Source organism: Enhydra lutris, unplaced genomic scaffold (assembly GCF_002288905.1).
Source record: "Enhydra lutris kenyoni isolate GAN:26980312 unplaced genomic scaffold, ASM228890v2 scaffoldscaffold12, whole genome shotgun sequence".
Classification (NCBI taxonomy): Eukaryota; Metazoa; Chordata; class Mammalia; order Carnivora; family Mustelidae; genus Enhydra; species Enhydra lutris.
The window spans coordinates 75,306,044-75,331,523 of NW_019154096.1; the positions used below are offsets into that span (position 1 = coordinate 75,306,044).

At 49.6% G+C, this 25,480-nt stretch overlaps 1 protein-coding gene across 3 annotated transcripts in view; it reads right to left on the reverse strand.

The window, feature by feature from the left end:
- Positions 1-6,448: 6,448 nt before the first annotated feature.
- The window catches only part of LOC111145296 (chromosome unknown C10orf90 homolog), a 206,619-nt gene continuing 187,587 nt past the window's right edge, over positions 6,449-25,480 (reverse strand). For all 3 annotated transcript variants that reach the window (XM_022500131.1, XM_022500130.1, XM_022500132.1), the window contains 4 exons: positions 23,285-23,462; positions 10,123-10,186; positions 6,980-7,079; positions 6,449-6,890 (listed from right to left, as the gene is read on the reverse strand). In XM_022500131.1, the coding sequence (XP_022355839.1) occupies positions 6,852-6,890; positions 6,980-7,079; positions 10,123-10,186; positions 23,285-23,462 (381 nt within the window). In that variant the 3' untranslated portion in view covers positions 6,449-6,851. The remainder of the gene's footprint in view (positions 6,891-6,979; positions 7,080-10,122; positions 10,187-23,284; positions 23,463-25,480) is intronic.

Here is a 25,480-nt window from a genome sequence, read left to right on the forward strand (position 1 = left end):
ATGCTCCTCTTTCCACTCCAAGCCCCTGAGGACCAGCGGAGCCGTAGGATCTGTCGTCCCTTGCTTCTCAAAGTACAACCTTCTCACTGTGCTGAGTGGGGTTCTAGTACTTTAAAAGAAATTTCAGGGGCACATCAAGTACCCTAAACATGTCAATTTCTTCATCTGATGCTCAGCTGATCTGTTTCAGAGCTGGAAGAAACACTGAGAGGCTGCAGACCTTTACTGAGAGAAGTTAGTCTGTCTCGAGATGGTACCGAAGCGGTTTTCAAGAATGATTCTGAAATAATACTATTCTGCTCTTATATTAGAAGCTCTAACCCCCCCTTATGCTCATACATCGCAGCTCTAGCTCTTATGAAAAGGAAGCCAGTCCAGAGCCTACCTACCTTCCACCTGCGTGCACTATTCTGAGGAAAATGAATATGACGTGGGCATGACTTGTAAATGTCCAGACTTTCTGACTCCAAAACAAACAACAAAGGGAATATCTCAGAAAATAAAAGAGACCACTAAACAGCTCTGAGCCCTAAACCTCAGTTTCCTGATGTCTTTCATGAGACAATGGTCTTGAAGCCAAGCTTCGTGGGGGAGGAGGAAGTAATGTTCTAAATTCCTTGAGTTTCATGAGCCTATCAAGCACTCTGCCGAAGGGGCTAGATCCTGGGGATAATATGCCAGGGACAGAGAGAATCCAGGAGATGACCCAGAGGAGAAATCTATTTCCTCCAGGTGGCCCAGAGGAAAGGCATTAAGTTCAGAGAGCGCATGGGCTGTAGACACAACCCATGTGAGGTCTCATGGTCCAGAAGCTGGGAAGTCCAAGATTGAGGTGCCAGTAATCTACGTTTCATTCTGAGGTCTCCGCTCTTGGCTTGTAGACAGCTACTGGCTTTGTTGTGTGCTCACGTGACCTCTTTATGCATTTTAAGGAGCCTCAGACTCACGTCATGATCTCAGACCGTGACCTCATGACCTCACTTGGCCTTAATGACATCCTTGGAGGTGCCACCTCCAAACACGGCTGTACAGGGAGGGGGTTGGGTTTCAACACGTGAATCTGTGGGGAACACAAACACCTAATCCATAACAGGACCTTTCCTCGAGGACCCTGGAAGCAGGTGTGAAAACTGTCTTACTCCTCCTTGACCTTGTCTCATGTTTACAGATGAGACCTGAAATGCACAAATCGATAAACTTATGTTCATTTTTTATTAATTTGTCCTTTATTTCAAGCCTTAGCTGAGAGCCTAGGTCTGAGAGAGGAAAAGTTTCTCCATGCCTACAGTATACAGCACATGGCAAGCATGTGGCATGTGGCCAGCACTCAAGACAAACACAAAATCCTAAGCCTTTATTTTTAGAGACATTCAAACTGGGTCCCGGGCTCAGCAGGTCTCTGTCTGGGCTTCTCTTCTGGTCTGTTCCTGACCCATCCATCAGAAACCATTTCATCCATCAAGGGGCTGGGAAGTGGGGGAGACCTCACTCAATCACCAGCTGAGAATTAGGGTCAAAACACCCCAATCTGAAAAAAGGCTTCATTGTATTTCCCCCAATCTGAGCCGATTTCACGTCTCGAACTAACCAACATCCACACGTCCCAGTCGCCCATGCGAAAATATTCACTGTCCATTGGAGAGACAGAGGCATGGCTTTGCTAATGAAACGTCACAGGCCACCAAAGTCCTGAAAGACTATCCTGAATCATTTTGTCATTTTGATTTAATAAACATTTCAGCTAAGCGAGCAAGACTTGGAATTATAATTATGTCGGCATATAATAATTAAATCCGCCTAACCAGCCTTCACTTCATACTTTTCAACAAAAACAAGCACAAAAAATTCTGTACATGCGCTCAATAGATTTCAATGTTAAGGACATAATTGGCAACACGTAACTGTTAAGTGGCTCGTCATCACAAATTCCTCTGGTATCCATGGCACAACGTCAGTCACAAGGAGCCACAATGGATACAACACACGCTGTGGGTTTGCTTCCTTACCAATCAGCAGCAGTGAAAAGATTTATAATTTCCCTCTCCCTGACATCAGTGGGCCAGTAAGCAGGCAGCCTCGTTGGCTTTGATGAAAGGATATTACACATCGAATGTACTTAAAGCGGGTGACGGTTGTAATATCTTTTCCCTGATGTCATTCCAGCTGTTGCCCTGTTTCAGGCAGGTCAGCAGAGTACAGACACTGAACAAAGGAATCATGCTCTGCCCGTCATCGACAGGACGCTTTTCCTGTGCCTCTCACTCTTAGTGCTGTTTCATAAAAAAGATTGAAAGAAATTCATGATTGTTTTTTCTCAGCTGCCATTTGGACCATAAACTGCTTTCTCTTCCTCTGTAGGCTTGGACACGAATAAAGCAGCATTTTGAAGATCTGAGAGGCGAGTAAAGGCTCTCCCCTCCCTCCCCGGTTTCAAGCTCCTGACGTGCTCAGACCAGAGAGAGGATCCCTGCTTGGAGTCATGGTTTGGCTACGGCCTGGCTGGGACCAGCAGCATTCAGCATGGGGACTCAGGGAGCTTCTAGAGACGTGAGAAAAAAATGGACGTTTTTTCAATGCCTCCTCCCCAACACACACCCTAGACAACTACCTCAGACAGTCTCTTGGGGTCTCTGGATCAGAACTGTGCCTGAGGCAGCAGACGGACTTGGAAAAAAAAAAAAAAAAACCACCTCGATTCTCAGGGAGACCTGCCAAAGTTGTTGCTAGGTTCCATGTGGAGAAAACATTTGCGTCAAGGAGCTGCCCGACTTCGAGGAGAAAGGGGGCCCCTCATGGAATCCCAGAGTTTTCTGACAGCCCCCTCTCCCGATGAGTGGGGAGATGTCCTGGCAGCTTGCGACAGACAGACAAGGAGAAAAATCTGGAGAGATGGCCACAGCATGTGAGTCCCCGGTATGGGCTGGTTCAGCTCGGGGCCAGCACCTTCCCCAAGGCTGCCATTCAGCATGACCCTCGTGGGCACCTCTCAAGTGTGCATGAAAGGGCACAGAATGCAAGCATCTGCTGAAATTCATTTTAATCACATCACAGATCATTTCTTTCGCTCTTAATGCGCATGACAGCGCTCTCACATAAAGCCACCGTGAGTCATTTCTGTACCTCGTTCTTACTCCCTTAACCCAGAAGGCCTGGTTCCCCACTGTCGGATGGCCTCCTGCAGGCTGGTCACACCATCTCGTCCTTCTGCATTTGGCCTGCCTCCTGCTCAGACTGCTGGTCATCTGAGAAGCAGAGACCAGGTCCACAGCGTACAATCTGTACGCCAAGGGTTGAAACAGGAGAACTTCCTAAGCAATGGCATTTCAACCACTCTCTAGCAACTGGTATTTCACAAATAGTTCTTTCAAAGAGCCTCGTTTCATGTGAGCAAGCATTTGCTGACTCACCCAGGGAGCACACAGCTTCCAGGAAGTTTGGTTGGCAATCCATGCTGGCTAAGAAAACCGAGGCAATTGTTTTTCCATTATTCCATTACCAGCTGGCAGAGAGGATAAATACCAAAATAGGAATTTCTCCTTTGACATGAAGTCATGGAGACCACAGTGAGACAGGCCGGTCCTATTACCGGCCCATCTCAAATGATTTCAAATGTTGCTTGGTCTGAGCTCATGAGCTGCCCACAGCAAATCCACAACGTCCGCTCTCTGCTCCTGTCACCGGAGAGTCGTTCCAACACCGGAACTCAAACCCACTCAGATGAGAAGTCGGCTCCCGAGTGAATCTGATCATTAAAGTTACAAAAGTAGATTCTACTTAGAATTTCAAAATCATTAAAGTCTTTCCTGAAGTCTGATTTTAAGAAGAGAATCCAGCAACTGGGCCACCACTTCCTGAGAGAAATATAAAGGATGACTGCTATGTTTCAAGCTTTTTCTTCCATATTTATTAAACACTATTGTATTTCTATTATAACCTTATTAAAACATAAAAGAAATGCTGGGCATCCAAAGTCACTCATCAGCATTAAGACTTGGCATCTGCTTTGCAGAGGGGGTAAGCTCTTCATGGGCAACTTTGGGAAGGGGACTGCATCCAAGAATTCTGAGATATTTGGTTGCTAGGTGACATAAACCCACTTCTTAGAAAGCATCACAGAACAGTCTAGAAGTGGTCGGGCCCTGAATGTAAATTATTGGTTAGGAAAAGCTTTGAAACTCTCTGAAGATAGCGAAGAAAAAAATAAGAAAATGTGTGGCAGGATCTCTACCTGAGGAAGACTAGCCTGAACGCATATCATAGATTCAACTTAAACAATTTAAGAGCGCGTGAAAAGTCTGAGTAGAAATTCAGCATACCGTCTCGGAAGTTCAAGAAAGCTGGGATTAACCTTCAGGGTAAAAGCATAAAGCACAGTTGAATTTGTTTCTAAGAGGGAGAAGAGCTCGAGAGCAAAAGGACGTTTGCGGAGCATCCTGCTTGTAGGACGGATTTTTCTGCGGCAACATCCACAGGGTCGATAGTCTTTTTGGCACGTGTTCTGTGCCGAGCTGAGGGATGACGGGGATGGACAACTCACGGTCCCTGGGCCCAAGGGCTCCCGAAGACACTCAGCCTCCACTTCTGCGTCTGTGCGCGAGGAAACACCCTGGTGTGTTTGCTTTAGGCCAGGCACACTTCCAAACACCGGATCCACACGGATGGTTCCGTTCCCATAGCAACCCTGGGAGGAGGGGCTAGAATGGTCTCCCTTTTACAGCTGTGGGAGCGGGGACAGGGCTAAGGAGCTGGCTAGGCCAGTGTTGGGCGGCATGATCTTGCCCTAGCAAAGCTGCCCTTCTTGCCTCCTCTGTTGAAACGGATCCAGGCCCCCCCATGTGTTCCCTCTGCTTGCGGGCACACGGCTACGCTCTGTTGATAGACGGAACAGACACGGCGGGACGGAGGGCACTTCTTCCTAGGTCTGGGACAGTTTGCTCAGCAGGCTCCTATGGGTCAGGGGGTGCCCCTTCGCCCCCTCGGGTGGTACTGCAGCAAAATAATGCCCCCCCCCCCACCAAATCATCCTAGAGAGCTGGCTTCCAGCAAATTCCAGAGGGTGGGTTTTCAATGAGACCACAGGAACGCCGGTCACCTGCTGAACCACAACTGTTCCCTCTCCATCCTGTGGGATCTCTGCTCACGGGATGCTCCCCACGTGCTGCTCCGTGCTGCCCCCACCTGCTTGCTTTCGAGTTCCCTCTCCTTCTCGCTAGCCAATCCCTTGTTCCGCACTCCCGGTATGGTAAATAATTACGTACATCACACTTCCCCGGGCAAGTTACTGTGCGGCTTCTCTCTCCTGATTGAATCCAGACCGATACCCTTGCCTTCCAGGCACAGACTAGGGAGCAATGCGGCCAAGACCAGGATCCGGAGTCTGCAGGGGACCACGTTGTCCATCATCACTGGCTGGCAGGGTCTGAGACCATGTGCCCAAAGGGCACGGCACCGACTCATCCTGGAGGACAGGGCCGCGGGGAAGGTGTCAGGAGAGAACCTGCAGGCTGAGTTTTCAAACGGTTTTTTGGTAGACACGTAAAAAAAAAGGCGTTCCAGAAAAGGGATGGCGTATGCAGCAGGGGAAGGAGGGAAGGTGAGTGACAGCCTCGGGATGGGGACGGAAGTGTCAACAAGGCTTCTGCTGAACCCCCAAACCTCCTTCTCATTCTGGGGCGATTCCTAGTGAGCGGGAGGCCTTCGGGATCCTAAACCTTGCCCTTCCATTTCCCTGCTTCCCTCACGCCTGCTCTCCGGGGCATTGGGGCGCACAGGGCTCTGGACCTGGGGGTCGTGGTGGTGAGGAGGTGGCCGAAGAGGGTTCTGGGGCCCCTGCTGGGCTGGGACTGCATTCTCACTGTTATCCACAGCAGCTGCCGTAGTCACGGCGAGGAACACAGAGCAGAGCGATACTTCCATTTTTGTCATAATTGCATTTATTTCCATTTTTGATAAAAACTAGTTAGCTCTTCGCTCCCCAAACCCACACTGATAAACACTGAATGTCATCAGAGTTAGAAGATCATGTGGCTGAGCGGGAGCCACAGCCACGTTCAGCCACACGGCTTTTGGCTTGGGAGGAGGGGCTTTGCAGAAAACACAGAGTCGCCTGTGGTTTTTTTGTTCCCACTAATCCCGCCCTCACAGCTTCTGTGGACATAGACTCTTTTTCTAAATGAAGAGAAGCCCTCAGAGCGGGGTGGGGTCATGAGGACGGCTCTCCCCACTCTGGTCGCGGACACACAGACTGAACGCTCCCTCGTTCCTGCCCGAGTGCCCGCCTTCTTCCCAGGTCCGCTTCTGGAATCTCTTGGCCCACACATCCAAAGGGTTTTTGAGCACTGGGTGCTGACCCAAAGTCTGGAGTTTGCAGAACTGGCAGAAGTTGGGATTGATACTTCAAAAGTGACAGATGTGCGTCCCAAAACTCTGATGAATGAAAATAACCCCCTGGGATCTGGGCGCATGTGAACGTATTAGGCCTTTTTCTGCCTCGGGGGAAATGGTGGCAGCGGGTGCAGGGAATCAGAAGCAAAAGGTAAATTCCAAAGTGGAAAACTGAGAGGACTAGACCTAGTGATTTACATCATGTGGGTCACCCCTCCATGGTCTGCTGGCCCATTTCCTCAAGGGTTACTGTGTCTGTGTGGTTTGGGCAAGCAATTCAGGAGCTATGTTTTCCTTTACAAAACAAAAACAAAAGCAAAAACAAAAAACAAAAACAAACAAACAAAAAAATAAATCAAAAGTAAAGTAAGTGCTTCATATCATGAAGATAGTGGTAAGTTTAATGGTGGATCCGGTGTTTGAAGCCATCCCAGGTCCCGGGAGTGGGTCAGCCGCACGGCCTGTGGTTAGACCGCGTTCCTTTGAAGGAGCTGGTCCAGTAATTGCTAGGGAGGCAGGAGACAGACACGTCAAGGTCAGGTTCAGCATCTGCGTGCCACACACACGTCACACCTGCTGGCGGCCAGGCCATTACCTTTTTGAAGACTTCAGCACGGAGTCTGTTACTCTGTAAGATCACTCTTTTCTTTTGTTCTTCTTTTTTCTTTTTCACTTCCGGCAAGTTATTATAGATTCTGAAACAGATTCAGAAAACACTCTGAAGGGGAGCGAGACAGCGGGTGCCTGGGGTGGGTCTGTGTCCTGTCCTGTCAGCAGGCTCTTCCATTTCAAAGACAAGACCAGCTGCAGACGGGCCATCCCAGATCGGTGAGACGCCGAGACCCAGGGCTGCCCGACAGTCTCTAGAACGGGCCGCTGAGGCTGGGATGGCGCCGACAGTCAGGGGTCCCCTCCCTGCCCCAGGGCAAAGCTCAGAGGCCAGTTGTCTACTGGGTGGGCACTTCCCTGCCCCTCCATTCTTGGAGATAATTAATGACTTGCTCACATCAAGTGGGAGATTCCAAACCTCCTGCTTTCCCACTCTATAAACTTGCCCAGACGCCTTTTTGCTACACGTTTTTTTAAGCCTTCCTATGACTTAGAAAAAGAGCAGCGAATAAATGGAGGAAGTAGCAGGAACTCTACCGGGATAACACACGCGTAAATGTGTGTTTCTCTCTTAACCTGTTGCCTTCCTAATTAAACTGCTTCCAGATACATCTCAGACGTAAGTATCACGGTCTTGTCCTAGTGTAAAATTAGGAGTTTCCACATAACAAGCAGGGCCCAAGAAAGAGACTGTCTTCTGGACTCTTCTTTCCTGCCTCTTAATAGAAACTGTTTGTGTCCAGAGGCTGGAGGATATTTCTGTGGAGTCCACACACACAGTGGAGGAACAGTAGCCTGAGCTGTGGGGTTGCAGTATACATGGCCTGTGGGTAAACACTTTTTTTTTTCATTTTTTTCCCACATCCGAAAGCCAGACAAAATTTGTTTAATAGGTTCTACTTTTAAAATAATAATAACAAAGCATAAAAATATAAATGACATTATTAGCAGGTGACGTTATCTTGGTTACTGAGCATGAGGCTAATCACCAGGCATAAATGTTGTCAACCCTCACAGCAGCCGGAAGAGGCACATAGTGTCCTCTACAATATGACAGAGGAGCGCGAGGCCCAGCGAGGTCAGGAGGCTCTTGCAAAGTCCCCAGGCTGGCTCATGGTGGGCTGGGGTTCGAACCGTGGACTCCAACGCAACACTGCCCCCTAACCCCATAGTATAAAGTGTCTGGGAAATACTTGTTCCATGAGTATGGTTTGAATGAGTCCATGAACACAAACTTGCCATATCTAGGAACTATTCCAGGAAGGGCCAGGAAGAGGACCACAAGGAATCAGCAGGAGAGCTGAATGTCCCAAAGCTCCACAGTGGAAATCCCCAGATGCACAGAGACCATCTTCCTGACACCGACCGTCTGAACTATATGGGCAGTTTAAGATAAAAATTCCCAGGTCTCACTCTTGGAGCTCCTGATGTGGTATTTTGTTACAAGGGCTTCCTAAATAAATTAGGATACATCCATACAGAGCACCACACAGCAAATAGTTAGAACCAATGAGGAAAATGGTCAATTATCTGTATCTTTCATGCGATAAAAGCTACAGAAAAATAATATATATAGTATGATCCCATTTATGATTAACAAATAGATAACTGCTGATGTACAGGTGGAAGTCTATCTTCAGGCAGACAGAAGGTCCTGGAAGGATGCACAGAAGGCTGAGTACTGTGGGTCTCTTGAGAAAGGACCGGGCCCAGAGAAATGCGGTGGGAGGGAAGACTGTCGGCTAGGAGGGCCTTTAACTTTATCTTTGCTGTTTGAGTATTTAAAATGAAAATGTGATTCAACCATACAACTAATAACAAAGAATACGGAAGAAAAGAAAGCTCCAGCATGACTGTGGATGAGTGAGAGAGCCAGAGTCAGAGCCCACCCAGGACGCTGAGTGAAAACCCAAGTACGGACTCCATCCGGGGACGCACCGTGACCTAGCTCCTGCATCCTCCCTGAGCCTCTGTTTCCGCTTCCAGAAAGCCCTGGGGCCATCCTGTCGACCCCGAATGCTGCTTTGAGACCTAGTATTTTAGCTGCCAGTCTCCATAATAGCAACTTTGGGTTTGGGGACTGCAAAGGGAAAATTCAGCTGAAATTTTTTGCTAAATTGAAAAAGGAATACTTCGGGCATGAGGGACACACAACCCTGCACATCTCAAACAGCAAGTCTGAAAACCCAGTGGCCCCTCAGAACTCCCAGTTAGAATGCCATGAATCAGATCATTAATGGGATGCTCCCCTTCTCACTTCCACTATTGGACTTACAAAGAGGCTCTTGCCCGGGATCAAAGTTGGCCAATTATCATGGAAACTATCCTAAAAGCAGAGACTTTTGTGCCTGGACTGTGGAGAAACATATTCTTCTTATTTCAGTGGTTTCTCTAAGGGCTCTATCAATTGGGTTTAATTATTACTGTTCCTCCCAGTGCTAGATACTTTATTATAAACTAATGACATTTTCTTGCATGAACCTGGCCAACATAGCTGAGTTATTACCTTCTGGTTAGGCGGCCAGGGCTCCGAAAGAATGGCCGCCTTTGTGTGATCAGGTGGGTGAGAATTAGTCGGAGTCTAGAATAGCAACCAGCCAGGCAGAACAGGGAGAGTCTGTGGGCAGTGAGGCCGCCAAGCCCGCCTGGGATGGAGCGTCAGGAAGGCCAGCATGTGGCCCTGTGGCTTTGCTGGCTCCCACATGCCACGGGCTTCCAAGTTCGGAGTCATTCCTGCAGGCTCTGCCACTGCAGGGCCCTCAGGAGAAACCGTCTCGCTCTTCCTCATAAAATCACCTTCAGAGGTGCACAGTGACAAGGAGCACCTGCCCACAGAGACAATGAGAATGTGCAGAAGCTTTCCCGTTACGAGTCTGGGGATCTCTTAGAGACCAATTACTGGGTCGGCTCAGAATCCAAGACCCGCCACTTTCCTAAGGCTTTTCCAAGCACGGCATTAACATTCAGAGGCGCGACTGAACAACTTCTTTTAGCCAGCGCTCCACGTGCACGGCCAAGACGACCTCAGACATTAAAGGTGGACCTGGGAGTAGTGACCCCTCTGGACGGCGCCTGGACGCAGCAGCCACCCCTCCCCACATTTTCTGACGTCACACAATAACCAAGTACCTTTTAGATCGCATGTGCATCTCCTTCTCTGAAATGTATCTTTCTTTGGGTTTGAACAAGTTATCTGGAATGAAATAGAAAGAGGATTAATTTGGGAGGTTTGGATATCACGCATTTCTAGAGAAACATTGTAGTGGACTTTGTACACATTTTGTTATTGATCCTTAGTCTAAGGCCCAACCTGCCACTGACGGGCCGGACTCAGTAGACACGCATACACCAGAAACGCTTATGTTGAAACTGACAACCAAGATTGGTCTATTACAGGTCTAAACACAGGCAAGAGGTACAAGGTTTGACATCTAACATACTTTGCAGACAGTGACCCTTCTGCATGCTTCAGGCAGCAACTGCCACCGTGTACAGAGGGTAGTGACCGAACTGTGCCTCACGGTCACCATGGGTGCAGGACCCTGGGTGTCAGGTGGAAGATCTCCCCACGAGACTCCTGGTGCTCCTGAGGATAAGGAAATCTCCCAGCTATCACGAGAGCATTTTGAGAGCAGGAGTTGATGTTCATAACTGGGACCCTCCATCAGGGACCCTCAGCCTCCACATCCATTCTCACGGGGGACCAGCCCTTTCCAAATCAGAAAATGCAATGGACAGCAACACAGGACTAATGTCTCTCTTGTGCCCCTTGAGAGTACAGCATGACTGAAAATCACTATGAGTCTGGAATGTTTTCCAGTGAGAGGACACATTAGTAACCACAATGATGTTTACAGATAGCACACTCAGAAATAATATGTATTTTTAAAAAATTGTGTATACCCTTTTGTAATAACTCAAATTCCCACATGGCTCTCAGCCCTATAGACCAGCCAAGAGTCTGTCACACAAAAAAGCTCTTGGGGCTATGTTTTGCATGGAGTACATCTGAGAAGCTACCACAGTTTCTGGAACACCTGGACAGTGACCAGTTCACCTCCTCCATGCACATAAGCAGACAGACAAGCCAGTACCCTAGCGAATCATCACAGAGTTGACATGGGCTCCCTGTGATCCCCAGTGACGACCCCATGTACTTCCATTAATCTCCCCACGTCAGCCTGTGCCCTCACTCAGCTCTCCAGCAGAGCCCCATGATGCTTCTCGGGCTTGCAGAATTATCCACGAATATGCACAAAGGTGGGGGAGAGACAGGGATAAAACACACTTCTCCCCTCTGGAGAAACAAAACACAGCTACCGATTTACAAACTGGAAACATCACAACAGCTGACGTGTATTCTGTCTAGTTATTTAACATAAAAGAAAAAAATGGGACCATTACTTAACTTCAAAGACAAGATTCAAAGGAGAAATAAGAGAGGACCCAAAAAAAAAAAAAAAATCAATGGAATTTTCCCATCTCAGGGAAAATGTCCTCAGTGTTTGGAAAGGCATGAGAGAAAAAAGCAGTCAACACCACCGTGAAGATTTCCAAGATGCCTCCCAGTGCCCACCCTTGGCTTTCATTCCTACTAGGGCCAGCCCAGCGTGAAGAGCCTCAGAAACATCTTGATGACTTTCCCAAAGAAACAGGATGCCGCCTTCAGGCAGCCAGGTCTTGGGGAAGCAGTTCTGTGACTGCCTGAAGACTCCTACTCAGGCAAGGAGAAGGAACCTCTACAAAAAAAAAAAAAAAAAAAAAATCAGATTCAAGTCTGGAGTAGCATTCCTCAGGAGCTACTCAAAATCAGGGCACTGCCAACCCAGAGACATAATGGCGCTCCAAGGGAATAAAAATGTTACAAATATAGTTTGTAACATTTAAGAAATATATTTGTAACATTTTAAAACTCTTAATCCAATTGTATATTGTCTACTTCGGGACATTAGATTTTTTTTTTTTTAAGTTTATTTCTTTAGAGCCCCTGATACCACAATGAAGCTTTGGTTTTATTTCCAAGAGGAAACAAAAGCAAATGCAAGCTCCTTGGCACCTCCACTGTTTTGTTTTCTGAACTCTTCATGGCCTGCTGGGCCTCAGCAGAAATTTAAATTCGGGGCACAGCAGCCCGTATTAGGTGCCAAACAAGTGGGTCCGCATGCAAGAGGCCAGGTCCTCCCTCCCCAGCTGGCGGGCTCCACCCACACTCGCAGAAAGTGTTTTCTCCTTGGTGGCTGACTTCCAGTTTTCGTAACAGCACCAAACCCATCTGATGAGTAGTGAGACCTTTCTGGCGAGGAGGAAAGAAAGAGCAGTGGTTTTACCCTCCTGGAGGAAATTGTTTGAAGTAAAGCAGTGTCTTGCCAATGGTGCCCAACCTCCTCAGAGCACACGGAACCCTATCTGGTACTTAAGAGGGGGGAATGGCATGGGGTGGGGAGGGAATGGCATGTCAGACCTGAGGGGTCTGTGTTACTACTTACAACAATACTCCTAGCATCTGTTGGATGTTTCCCTACATGATCTTCATACCGACCTTGGGACATGTGCATGATTTTTTTGCATTTTAATATTGGGGAAACTTGAGCCCCAAGGGCTGTTTCCTGTCCAGGCTTATGAATTGAAAGAGTGAGTGGAAGTGCTGGGTTTCAGCCTGAGTTAGTCCAGCCCCGTCCACACACACCCTTCACCTCAGAACACAGCCCCCCAATCGTATTGCAGAATCTGTATCTGGGGGCCCTGACGAATATCAGTCCACTTCCCAAGAGACCGACCCCAAATTTCTTTTATACTCCTTCCTCCTGCGTCTAATAAGCAACTCCTATCTCACCAGGGAATGCTCAGAAGAAAGGAAAGTAGATAAGATCCTGCCACCATGAACTTCATTTGTTATGGGGGGAGGGAAGGAGGGGTGGGGATGAGATCATTAACAAGCCGGCTATCACATATCAGGCAAGTGTTCTGAAGAAATCGAAACACGGCCACATAGTAAAGGGGGGACTGGGAAGGTCGGGAGGGCCCTTTGGGGGAGGAGATATTTAAACCACAACCCAAATGACCATGGGACCAGGTGTGGGAGGATCTGGGGGAAGGGGGTGGAGAAGGGAGGCCAACGAGGGCCACGGTGGATGCAGCATGAGGGAAGGAGGGCACGAGGTGAAGTCAGGCCAGCCGGTGACAAGATCAAAGACAACAACGTCCTCCACCCAGGTACGCTTGACAACTGCTTGGGGACCTTAACCGCGATGCACATGTGCAGGCCCCAGAAACGTGACCCAGAATGTGTAGACTATGCTACTGGGCACCAAGACTGGGAACCATCTGAACTGGGTTCTGTAAGCCTGTTTAAGGAACTCCGCAAGCCCATTAAGGAGTTTTCCTTCAGAGCGAGAGAGATGGAGAGCCATGTGGGGTTTTAAAAAGGAGAGACGAGGGGCACCTGGGTAGCTCAGAGGGTTAAGCCTCTGCCTTTGGCTCAGGTCATGATCTCAGGGTCCTGAGATCAAGCCCCATATCAGGCTCTCTGCTCAGCAGGGAGCGTGCTTCCCCCCTCTCTCTGCCTGCCTCTCTGCCTACTTGTGATCTCTCTGTCAAATAAATAAATAAAATCTTAAAAAAAAAAAAAAAGGAGAGACGATCTGCATTGTTAAAAGATGACCAGCGGCTATTCACACACAAACTTGGGTCGAGGAGCTGCACACAGTCCGTGGGGAGGCAGATCAGGCATCTGGGGGGCGATCCTAGAGACGGCAGTGTTCAGAGGGTGAAGTGGGGGGACTCCAGCCTCGCCAACACTGCCTGTGGGCAAAGCGAGTTGTGGGTTGGGAGCTGATCGGGATGACTTTCAGGCAGCGGGAGGGACCGTTCATTTGATGACTGGTCGGCTTTCGCCTCTTCGGTGCTCTGCAGTAGATCCACAAAGGTTGCTAAGACAAAGGGCTCAAAGCTCAGGGTGAGAGCTAGATAAGTAAGGCCTTTGGATGCCAGGAGCAACAGTCTGCATGGGGTAGAGGGCTCCTGGGGGAGTGGTCAGCCCTCTGGTGGAGGAGCCAGTGGGCTGGAGGAAGGGTGACCCTGCGGGGGGAAATGCAGCAGGGCCCCTGGGACCTGCCTGCAGCAAAAGATGGTTCTCCAAGCACACACACATGCAACAGGACCCACTGGGGCATCGTTTCAAGGAATGGAAACCATCTTGCATGTGCTTTGTTCAGAAATACAGCAAATTGCACCTGTCAATTCTCTTCGAAGGAAATTCTGCCTTTATGAAATTAAAGTGGTGAGAAAAATATCCAGCCTGCTTGTTGGTCTTTTACGGATTTTCCTTGAAGTGCTGTTATTCCAACTCATGGATAGAGAGCAAAGAGAGCCACGGTTGTATTCACCTCTCATTAACATTCAAATAGAGGTGGTTTGGGGTTGGTTTTCAGTGTTTCCAATAAAATTACAGAGGTAAATAGCCCATTTCTGTATTTCTGGAAAATCCTTCCCCCATTCCCCCCCACGTCTGTTGTGTGTCTGGTTCATGATTGTGTCCAAGCCATGGGACCTGTTGATAATTTAATTTGGCAAAGGCCAGACATGCTTAAGCCCTTGCCTGTTTCAAGGTCAGCCAATTACTGGCTACCAAGCCTTTAGGGCCTCTGAGGCTGTCATGGGCGAGCAGCTGAGCAAAGGCTGAGTCTGGAGACCCCCTTGATCTCTGTAAACACACATGGGTGTTTATTAATGACCCTCACCTCCTGTGTGTGCACACACACACGTGGCCTCTGCAGTCGGTGCCACCAGGAGGCAGCAAGGGTCACCCACGCGCCAGTAGGATCACTTGTTTATGGGGCCTGGGTTCTTCTCCCTCCACAGAGCCCTCTCGATCTTCCTTTTCCCTATTGAACAAGTCATCTCAATGATCAAGTTCACACTGGATTTGTAACTACAGTGCCCTCCCAGAAGCTCAATCTCACAGTCACCCTGAACACTTGGAAGAATCGTCAAGTGCTTGCTTCCCCCTCCCCCTGCCCTTAGAAACACCAAAACCAAGAGATACCTGTTAGACAGAATCCAGCAGGGAGACAGCCAGCTACTTTGGTGTAGACACCAAGTCTATACCACTCGGCCTCTTCTATAAAAGACCAGGCCCCCCAAAACGAACAGAGATGGGGTGTGGGTTTTGGGGAAAAGTTTCTAAAGGTTTTCCCCTTAAAAAGGACCCCAGTATCTGTGTATTCTGAGATCACAAGACTGTTCATTATGCCAGCTTCAGAGCCAAGGAGAAGCTGACCATCCTGTCACCGGAGTAATTACATCATAGTTTTCAAGAGTTAAATCCAGTTACTTGCACATGATTCCTATTCAGCCTGCTTTGGAGGGACCTTGAATTTGCTGGACACAGGCAAGGGCAGAGTGGTCTAGCTTGGACTCATTAGCTCTCCAGAAATGAAACGGTACACACTGCCCCGTACGAAGGCAAGTGGGAAGACTCTTGGGTTGTCTGACTCCGGTGTGCTCTTATGATGGTAAAATCTTGTGCTGGGTAAACGTTCTCATTTTTCTCAGATCACTTGTAGCCTTCCGTGGAATCCTGCTCTGAATGACAGTTCCACCTGCTGGGCAGCCAACTCTGGGGCCTGGAAGGTGGGGGACATGGCAGAGATGCTGACATTGATGTGAAAAGGATGCTCATGCCAATTGCCGTCCAGCTACACAAGGGAGATGCTGACGTCAGAGATGCAGGGAGGCTCTCAGAGCCTTCCGGTGAAGGCATACACCATGGAGAAATGAAGAACAGGACCCCTGGGTGGCTCAGCCATTAAGTGTTTGCCTTTGGCCCAGGTCATGATCACAGGGTCCTGGGATCGAGTCCCGCGTCGGGTTCCCTGTTCAGTGGAAAGAATGCTTCTCTCTCCTTCTTCCCCTCCACTGCCCCAACTCATTCTCTTTAATAAATTTTAAAATTTTTTAAAAATTAAAAAAAGGAAATGAAGAATAAACCAGAGGTCCCCAGGGATATTGATTTCTCTCTTCGAATGTTCAGTTTGAGAAGCAAGGTATGAAGTCTCCTGATTCAGGAAGTGACTCTGTCTCTCCATGGAGAGCTCACCTCTTGCTCAGAGAGTTGTCCTTGAGTTTAGGGCCGGGGCAGGGGTGCTGGTGGTGAGAACAGCCCGTCAAGAACACTAGCAGCCCATGAGACACCCCCCATAGATCTTCATAATGGGAGAGTCCTTGGAGTGCCCGGGCACACAGGCCCCAGGAATGGACACTTCAGCTACCCCAGCTAGAGGAACCAGGTCCCCAAGTACCACAGGTCAATGAACAACATTTTTGGAGAGAAATGGAGTCTTTACGCAATCCCTGGTTCTATCCTGCCATCAGACCAAGAGCAGCCGCCCAAGCCCTTCCTTCCCCACTCTGTCAGGTCTTTCCCTGACAGATTCTAGGCTTGGTTTTCAGCTACCCGCCAGGCCAGCTCTCTTCCCAAGCGGCACGGAACCCCTAGAGGACAAGGGGCGGTATTTCTTCTATTTTTTTTTTTTTTTTTGCTTCCTCATCACTCCCCCACCCCATACCCCTGGCTCCTTTCCATCCACACTCCATCTCTATGGCCAAAGACAACAAATGTTAATATTTCTTGTATTACCTGGTTACTCCTCAAAGATCCAGCAAAGGAAGGGGTCCAAGGCTCTCTGCTAGCTCTCATAAAAGCCACAAAGACACAAAGGAAGGTGAACTGTATCAGTCACACCTCTCCTCTGCATTGCTCCTACCTAAGCTCTTGGCATAGACAAGGACATTCCTTCTCCCATTATTTCTTGCTGTCGCATTTGTGACATACTTTCCAAAGGGACTGTGACTGGCTCCTTTCCTCTGATGGACTTTGTGCGGTGTACCAGCATGATGGCATTGTTACGGATGCCAGGGGAACCCACATGGAGACAGGGTTAGGCAGGGCCTATCAATGGACAAGCTTCCAATGAGGCAAACCCAACCAAAGACCAGGAAGTTGGCACCAATCTACTGCCCAGAGGGGCCCAGGGCCCTCAACCCTTGCTTCCTGGCACTTCTAGACCAAAGGGATACAAGTAAGGTGAGTAAAACCTCTGTTCCATAGTCCCAGGTTTCTGTGAGAAATGCTTGGGGTTTCCTTAGCGAAGCATAGCAGCTATTTCCATAAGCAAAGATTCCTACAGCAATATTTCCAAAGAAATATTGGAACCCCAATATCTGGACTCTCATGAATCGGATAAAATCATTCCAAGGTCAAAAAAGCTTAGGGCAAACACAGTCAAATGAATGTCAGCAGACTTCATGGTTGCCAACTTATCAGTGCCTTTAACAGTTATAATCATCAGTTTTCAAAGTTACTGTGTATAACTATAGAACAAGATTTAATCTATCCTAAAAAGAAAACATGGTGTATTTTCCCCATATTTTTGAAAAAATGTGTGGGTGTTAAATGGCGAGTTTAAATTACTCATTTAAAAGAACTTTAACAATGGCTCAAATCACCCACTTCACCATAAAACAGCAACAGTTAGTGAAAATTTGAAAGATTAACTATTGATATGAGAGTCATTGTTTGCTCCAGTTCCAGGGTTTGCCAGCATTTTTAAGAGAACCACAAAATATGGTGATTTATAGATGATGAATAAACTTTCCTTCTCATTGCCAAGTAGATTTATATCCTCAGTGTCACTGCAAGGTTTACTACTGAGCTGCATTGCGAGATAAAAGGGAGATCATTTGGAAAATAGAATCCAGGCAACTGGGAGAAGGAATATCCCATAACGTTATTTTTCCCTATACCACTCTGTAATTCCTGTTTCCACCTTGAACAATTTTAATTGGAAATAACACTGTCCTTTGAATCAACAGACATAAACTGGTCTTTTCTTTCCATGTTTCTTAGAAAAAACACAACACCTTTATCATCAGTCTGTGAAGGACACCATAACAGTGTACGTGTAAATAACTCTGAATCAGGGAAACAGTCTTTTAGCCAAATCATGCTGCTGTTTTCTCTGCAGGCTGATGAAGTAAATTTACAATTACTTTTATCTGACAAGCACATTAAAAAATTCCTTTGTGAGTAATAATGGGAGAACTACCTCCAAATATTTATTCAGATGTTTTATGGGAAAACATTCCCAAGATCAGACCAGGCAATAATAGGGACAATGCTGCTGGGGCACACCACATTTCTATTACGGCGATGACTTCCCTGCCATCTCCTATCTGCTGGGTCACTTCTCTGGCTCAATGCTCTGGGAATGCAAATACATTTTAATACGCGCTCTAGCCAAGATCATCAGTCTGAAGGCAGATCTGCTGGAGGAGGATTTCTGCAGTGCCTTCAGGAGAATTCCATTCCTCTACTGGTCCGTGATCTGAATGGCTCTGACCTGGATCACCTTGGGAAGTGTGGATAATGCAATTCAGATGACTTCAGTCTGTGGCGCCGTGCAGCAGGGCTGCCCAGAGCGGCGTAGTACGGCACGCGCCCATCAGCACTTACAATCTGGGGAGACTACTGGCTTCCCCACCTGCCCATAATCCAAAGTAGAGAAGCTAAGAAAGTTGGGGATCCAGAGAGATGCAAGTGTCATGAGCGCTCAAATGGAAGAAGGAGGGGGCAGGGGACGGGATGGGAGTATCAGGGAGAGCTTCCTGGAAGAGGGGGATATTCTTCATGGGTTTTCTACACATTCGCAGGTTAGGGGGACAACCTGGGTAGGCCACGAGGAGGATCCCTTCAGGCAGAGAAGAAAGAGCTGAGGCAGAAGCACAGTGGAGAGGGAGGTGTTGGAGCATCGCTGGGTTCTGGACGGGCTGCGGTAGCAACCGCGATTCATAAAAGGCGAAGCACCCAACACCACATGGTCTAGGTCAGGCACTATGGGAAGTAGAAGGAACGGCCTTGGCAGTAAGAGATGAGAGAAGAGGCTGGACTTAGGCTGGGCCAGTGAGGTGAGGCATGATTCTGTAGGGCAGAGACAAGGAGGACAGATAAGGCTTCTATCAGGTGGTTTAGGGACCCTGACTTAAGGAAGGACAGCTAAGGAGACCACCTGGAGGGGGCAGAGTCAGGATGGGAGGGGTCCAGGTCACAGGGTGGGGATGGAAACCAGGGGGGCTCTGGGCTAGACTCCCCATGATGAAGAGGGCAAGGTTGGGTAGTGGCAGCGGGAGCAGATGAGAGCCACACACTGGCCAGCGGGGTATAGCGAGGACTGCCTACCCCTGTGGGTACTGAGCCATCTGCTCCCAGCAGGTCTGTACCCCTGCACCTGAGGGTGCTGTACCCCATGCTTTCCATTCATCCTGCCTAGACTCATTCTGTAAGGCAGAAGCAAGGCCTAACTCTGAAGCATTCCAATTCCCAGGTCAGGGGCGGCCTTTAAACATGACCAACCCCCGGAACCCCAGGAGCCATGCAGGGATGATGGGGAAGGCTTGCCTACCGCCCAGTGACTATGGTGGACTGAGCAGGAAGAGCCCTCACGTGGGGAGGTGAGGCAGACCTTCAGACTGCAGAGGCCTTGACCTCAGAGATGGCCAGCAAAGCCTGCCTCCGACCTTCCTCCTTCCGCTTCCCTGGCTCGCTCTCCTTCTTCTCCCTCCTTCTCATTCTCTTCCCTCTCTCCTCCACAATTCAGCAGTAGCCACCACATTCTATTGATTCCACAATCACAAAACCTGTCACATCTGCCACATCCTGTATCCCACTGCCCTGCCTGAAGCCAACCCGTCCCATCCTGTCCAGCCTGGAGCCAATCTTGCCTCGGCTCTTGACCTCAGAATAAGGTTACATTTGGAAGCAGCATTCACAATGCCTGTTAGCCCTCTGGGGCTCAACTGTGGCCCCTCTGTCTCCCTCTCTGCACCCCACTCTGCAGTTCAGCCCGAGCTGAACGGACACCCTCACAACCCCCCATTCCGTTCCCCCCACCCTGCACCACGATGTACTTGCACAGCTTCAGCCCAGCGTGGTCCGGAGGTCTTCCTGGCAGTAGCCTCCCCACGAGGAGGGGAGGTCCATGAGACCAGGGACTGTACCTCACAGTGAGTTCTCAAGAAAGGCTTGCTAAGTGATGGATGAGAAGGCTCCCGGGTCACTGCCATGGGCATGCAAGGTTGGCCCAGGTGGCTCCGGGCAAGGAAAGAGGGGCACCCTGTGTAAGACTTTGGGGATTCAAACTACAGGTGGCAAGACCATAAAGGCAGGTGGTGCAGGTGGCGCAGATGGGGTAGACAGAAACTTCATCAGGCTACTTCCTAGCCTCTCTGAAGTCTCAGTTGTTTGTGCAAATGCCCATCTACAAAGAGGGAGCCCAGTGAATTCACACATGCGCACACGTACACACGTGTCCCTGCCCTGAGCCTTGAAAACCGCTCAGAATTCATGAGTCAATAGGAAGCTGAGTTGGCCCCATGGCCCTCGCTGTCCTCATCCCTGCAGGTCGGGTGCCTGCTGTCCCAGCAGTCCCCGCCCCACGAGGCATTTGTTGGCCACCAGAGTGCCCATCTGAGCCAAAGACGAGACTGCTGGGCAGACCCCAAAGATGGGAGGCGGCTAGCCCTGCTCGGAAAGCAGCCCCATCTTCCTCCTGACCGACGTCTTGACGCTGTGGCCAGAGCTCGCTCGCACATATGATTTATTAACTAATTTAGCATGTAAGAAAAACATCTGCATTTCGCTTTTATCATCTTGCCAGCAGACAGGCTGAAGACAAGACGTGTACTGTAGACTTGTTTAATGGGGCCCTAAACACTCCCTTCTCCCTTGCCCCAGCTCACATAAGGCTCGGGCTCCAGACGTCGTCTGATTTAACTGACCTACACAAACAAACAGAAGCATAAAGCTCTCAGCAACACATAAATACCGCAGGGACGGGCAGAGTGGCCATAGAGTCCTGCCCGCAGCACCCTAGCTGCTGGAGCTACCTCAGAATTGGGGAGCTACAAAGGTACCTCGGTTATTTAAAAGTACTGACTAGGTCTGATCACACTTTGTTATAGATGAGTTGAAGATGTCCATTTAAAGTCAACTTCATTAAAAGATGTCACTGGATGTGAACTTGTAAGATCTGTTTAGGGGGAAATGCCATGGTTGGACAATAGTGGGTAGAAATACTTCTCCCCAAATAGACAAGTTCAAGTCCTTACCTTCCAACCCAACCTGTGATGGTGAGCTCACTGGGAAGCAGGGTCTTTGCAGATGTGTGAGAGTTAGAATGGTTCACACTGGATAAGGCTGGACCCTGATCCCGTGACTGGTATCCTTCTAAGATGAGGAAATTTGAACACAAAGTCACGCAGACAAGGGGAGACGGAGAATGCAGTGATGCATCTGGAAGCCAAGGAACACCACGGCTTGCCAGAAACCACCAGAAGCTGCCAGAAGCCACCAGGAGCCACCAGAAGCAAGAACGCAGCCAGACCGCGAATTCTCCCTCCGAGCCTCCAGAAAAAAAAAACAACCATTTAGATATATTCAGTTTGGATATTTGGCCTCTGGACTCTGAGAGAATAAATTTCCATTATTTTAGCCTCCCGGCCTGTGGTCACTTGCTAAAACAGCCCTAGGGAGGACCGCCGGGCATCTAATATTGGCGATGGTGGAAATCCTGGAGTATCCGGCACCCACCGTGGGCACAGCTGGAAGGCAGCTGGCCTGGGGGATGGAGAGCCCAGCACTTGCCGCTGAGGAACGGCCCCGCACAGAAGATGCTCCTGAGTGTCTCTGGGTCCCCATTTCTTCCCACACAAAGGGATCCGACTAAAAAGGAAGCTAATCAGATGTAATTTTTCATCTGTGGAGCCGTGGAGCTCCGAGCAGCATTGTTTGGTTTGTTGACAGCACGTTTGTTAACCATTTATTAACAGGTAGGATCCTCAAAAATGTCAAGGCCCAGGGGCCCACACATCATAAGCACCCTTGTAGTCCTTCCCGGGACAAGCGCAGATGTCCACGTGCCCGGGGGGCTCCCACGTGTGGCCGATGGTTCCTCGTGGTGACTTGAAAAGTCTGCACCTGAACCCGACCGCACGTTGTTGAGCAAGAGACTTTAGTCCCCAGGAGGACACACCCCAACTCGAGCCTGGATCTGCCATGCAGCTTGAGACGCTGGTGAGATGCATTTTCAAAGAGGAAAAGTCTTTGTGTGTTCATTTTGTTGATTTCCTTTTAAAAAAAAAATCTTTTAAAGCGTACTGGAAAATGTCACTGGGAGGGAGCAGCAAGTGTCCTGCCCAATCCTGCGCCACGAGAAGGAGGCTCCTTGCCCGAGGTCTTCTGACCTGCAGCACCACGGGTGGATGAAGGAGAAAGCCTGCCCACGGGCCGAGGAAGTGAGCAGAATTCTGGAACAACACCCTTTGTCCTCTGTCACCCAGGCTCCCCTACAATGTCTGTAATGTTCGCTAAGCTGCATTTTATTGAATATGGTTATTTCCCTGGAGGACTTTTATTCTGATTTATATCTATGATTTCACCTCCTGGGGGCGAGAACATTTTCCTAGGAAGAAAGATCCTGTTCCTCTATCCAAAGGAATAAAAGGGAGGTTCCCCCAGGCCTCCAGATTTTCAGATTTGGGTTGGCAGGCCGTCTGTATGTGCTCCGATGTCCCCATTTTTGCTCTCATCTCTTCTTGTTATTCTTGCTGCTTTAATAGTCTGTTTATAAGCTCCATGAAGAAAGGACCAAGGCCAGTCTGGCTCACGGTGCTATCCCCAGCTCCTGGCACGGTGCCTGGCCCCGAGAAGATTCCTCAGTACTCCCTGTCGAATGCACATGCATGCGGCCCCTCTCGGGGTCAGCCCAACCTTGGCTCCGCGGAGTTGGGAGAGCAGACCATCCACACTCTGAGCTCGCAGCAGGAAAGGGGTTTCAAGATGACGAATGTTGATACAGACAAGCTGGAGTCAACCTCTCACCCTGAGATCTGTTTTTGCAATCTATAAAGGGCAAAGGGGATCTCTTGCGAATGTCTGTCAGGAGCCAAGAATTTGAACTTGCTACCCTGGCTGCTACACTTGTATGGCTTCTTTCCCAGCTACGGTGGTAAATTTGTGTCCCAAGCTAGTTCTGGAGAATTCAGTGCCCTCGGTAAGCTCCCACAATGGCGGGCTTCTGGGGCAGGCTTTGGGATACTGAGATCTGGATGTGCGGTGTGACCCGAGTCTGCCCCATGTCAGGGGTATCATCTGTACCACTGCCGGGAGTGAAGGTCCCGGCCCCTCAGACACCTCCCACCCAGTCTCACCTGCCCTCCCAAGCCCCCTGTGGCTTACCACTAAGAGGGTGGGGAACGGTGAACTGCTTCTTGTTGGCGCGGACAGGAAAGAGACTCTGCTTCTGCCCCAGGTTCTCCTTCCGCTGGGCTTTTCTCTGCTGTACCATGTGTTCCAGCTTCTTCAGCCGTTCTTGGGAACGAGAAATGAACTGGGGTTTCCGGACTTGCAGCGCTTCCTGACGGCAGCAAGAAAATATTTTATTTTTTAATAGAAGTGATGCCGGCAAGTAATACATCTCTCGGATTTGGTCAAGAAGCTGACCAAAAGCACAAGCTTTAAGGACGACCGGCCACAGTGTACCCGCACCCCAAGATTGTCTGCCCCGCCTCCTGTGGAGACTGTGACAGATGTGTTGACGATGTAGATCCTGCTGGCCGTCCCCTCTTGCCCCAAGGGCCCTGATGCAGCGTGACTGCCTAGCCGCTGACAGCGAGGCGGCAAGCTTCTACCCGTCCCTTCCTCCCTGTCCGTCCATTCGGTTTCCAACAGCCTGAACTCGGAGTGCCCTGAGCTCCAAATTCCAGAGAAATGGGGTGGGGAGGGAATGAAGGCATCATGAGTCACTTGCTTCTGCTGGGGGCTGGAAGCCTCACGCGGACACGGATCACCCACCCAGCATGAAATTCATGCCTATTCAGGAGAAACTGTCATCCTGGCTAATAGGAGTGTCTATTCCCAGGGAGAAAAAGCTGGCCAAGTAGCTTTGCATATGCAAACTGGTTCTCCAAGCTTTATAGGGGAGGTCTCCATGGCCAGACCTCCGTGTCAGCCACGTCCCTCAATATACATGCCCCAACCCCTGCACTAAGCCACATACTCTGGTCCACTGACAAAGAGAAACCACCACGGAGGCATTCCACTCCGTGTCAGACCCTGGGCTACGTGCCTTACGTGGATTCATCTCTGGGAATCCCCACATAGATTCTGAACAGCATATATGCTTCTCCCCATTTAACAGATGCAAAACCCAAGGCTTGTAGTGGCTTGGTGGATCTGAGCGATGCCCATGTTTTCTCCACACTGCCTTTTGTGGTCTTAAGTCGCCATTCCTTGAAAACCTCTGTTTGGGTTATTCCACTGCCTGGACTAAGACCCCAGTCACACCCGTCAGTGAGAATCCCAGCTCTCCCAGTGAGCTCTGTCGGGCCTCCCCATTCAGCCTGAGCCCTGTGGTTCCTCACAGACCACGTTGTACAAGGGATCCATGTACACTGAGAGCCATGCTGGGCTGTGAGCTCCTGGACGGCGTGGGCCACGGCCCATCCACTCTGTGTCCCTCCCTCCACTGCCCTGAGCCCTGCACATAGTAGGTGCTTAGCAAGGCCTCTGGATATGCCACCATGGCAGACCTGTTCCTCAGCCTCACTCCTTGCCCAGCCCATTGGGAGCTCAGAGTTCCCGTGGGGAGGGCAGCGCAGACTCCACCTGCATCATGGAAGTGGCCTCAGCAGCTGCACCAGGAAAGGAGTCTTCTCGGCCACCTGGTCTCCACGGCACCATCCCTTGGTCCCAGACACGCTAGGGCTGCACAGAGAGCCCCTGGGAACAGCCTACTGGCCCAGTGTGGCTGCCCTGGGGCCATCAAGAGTCTCTTACCAGGGACTGACCGAGGACCGCCGGGATGCAGGGACCGACCAATGGCACCATGTCCACACCTGCAGGGACTTTCCTGGACGGTACGCCTGAGTATACAACATCCTGCTGGCGGGAGCTTTCTCGAGGTTGTCTGCTCTTCTTGTTTATATACCTCTATAATTTTGAACTTTAAGAAATGTGCACATATTCCTTCTACAACCAGGAACAGACACCAAGTGAAAGGTTTCATATCCTTGATCTCATGGCCATGTGATTGAGGGCAACCTCCTTAATCTTTCCAAAGCTTAATATCCTTGCATGAAGAGGGGATCATAGGGACCGGTGGCCCATTGGGGGGCGGTGCGGGTGGAAGGCTCTGATGCCTATGAGGTGACCTGCCCAGTATCACCTGTCACTTCTCGAGAAATGCTGTCCCTGCTATGATCATTGTTACTACGGGATCCTCATTCTAACCCAGCCGGAGTAGACATCATTTCTCCGTCACTCGCACTGTCAAACAGAGGCCCAGAAAGGTCAGGGGACCTGCCCAGAGTCACACAGTCATTACGGAGGGAGTTAAGCCTCCAGTCTCAGAGGTGAGAGTGAGACAATGCCCAC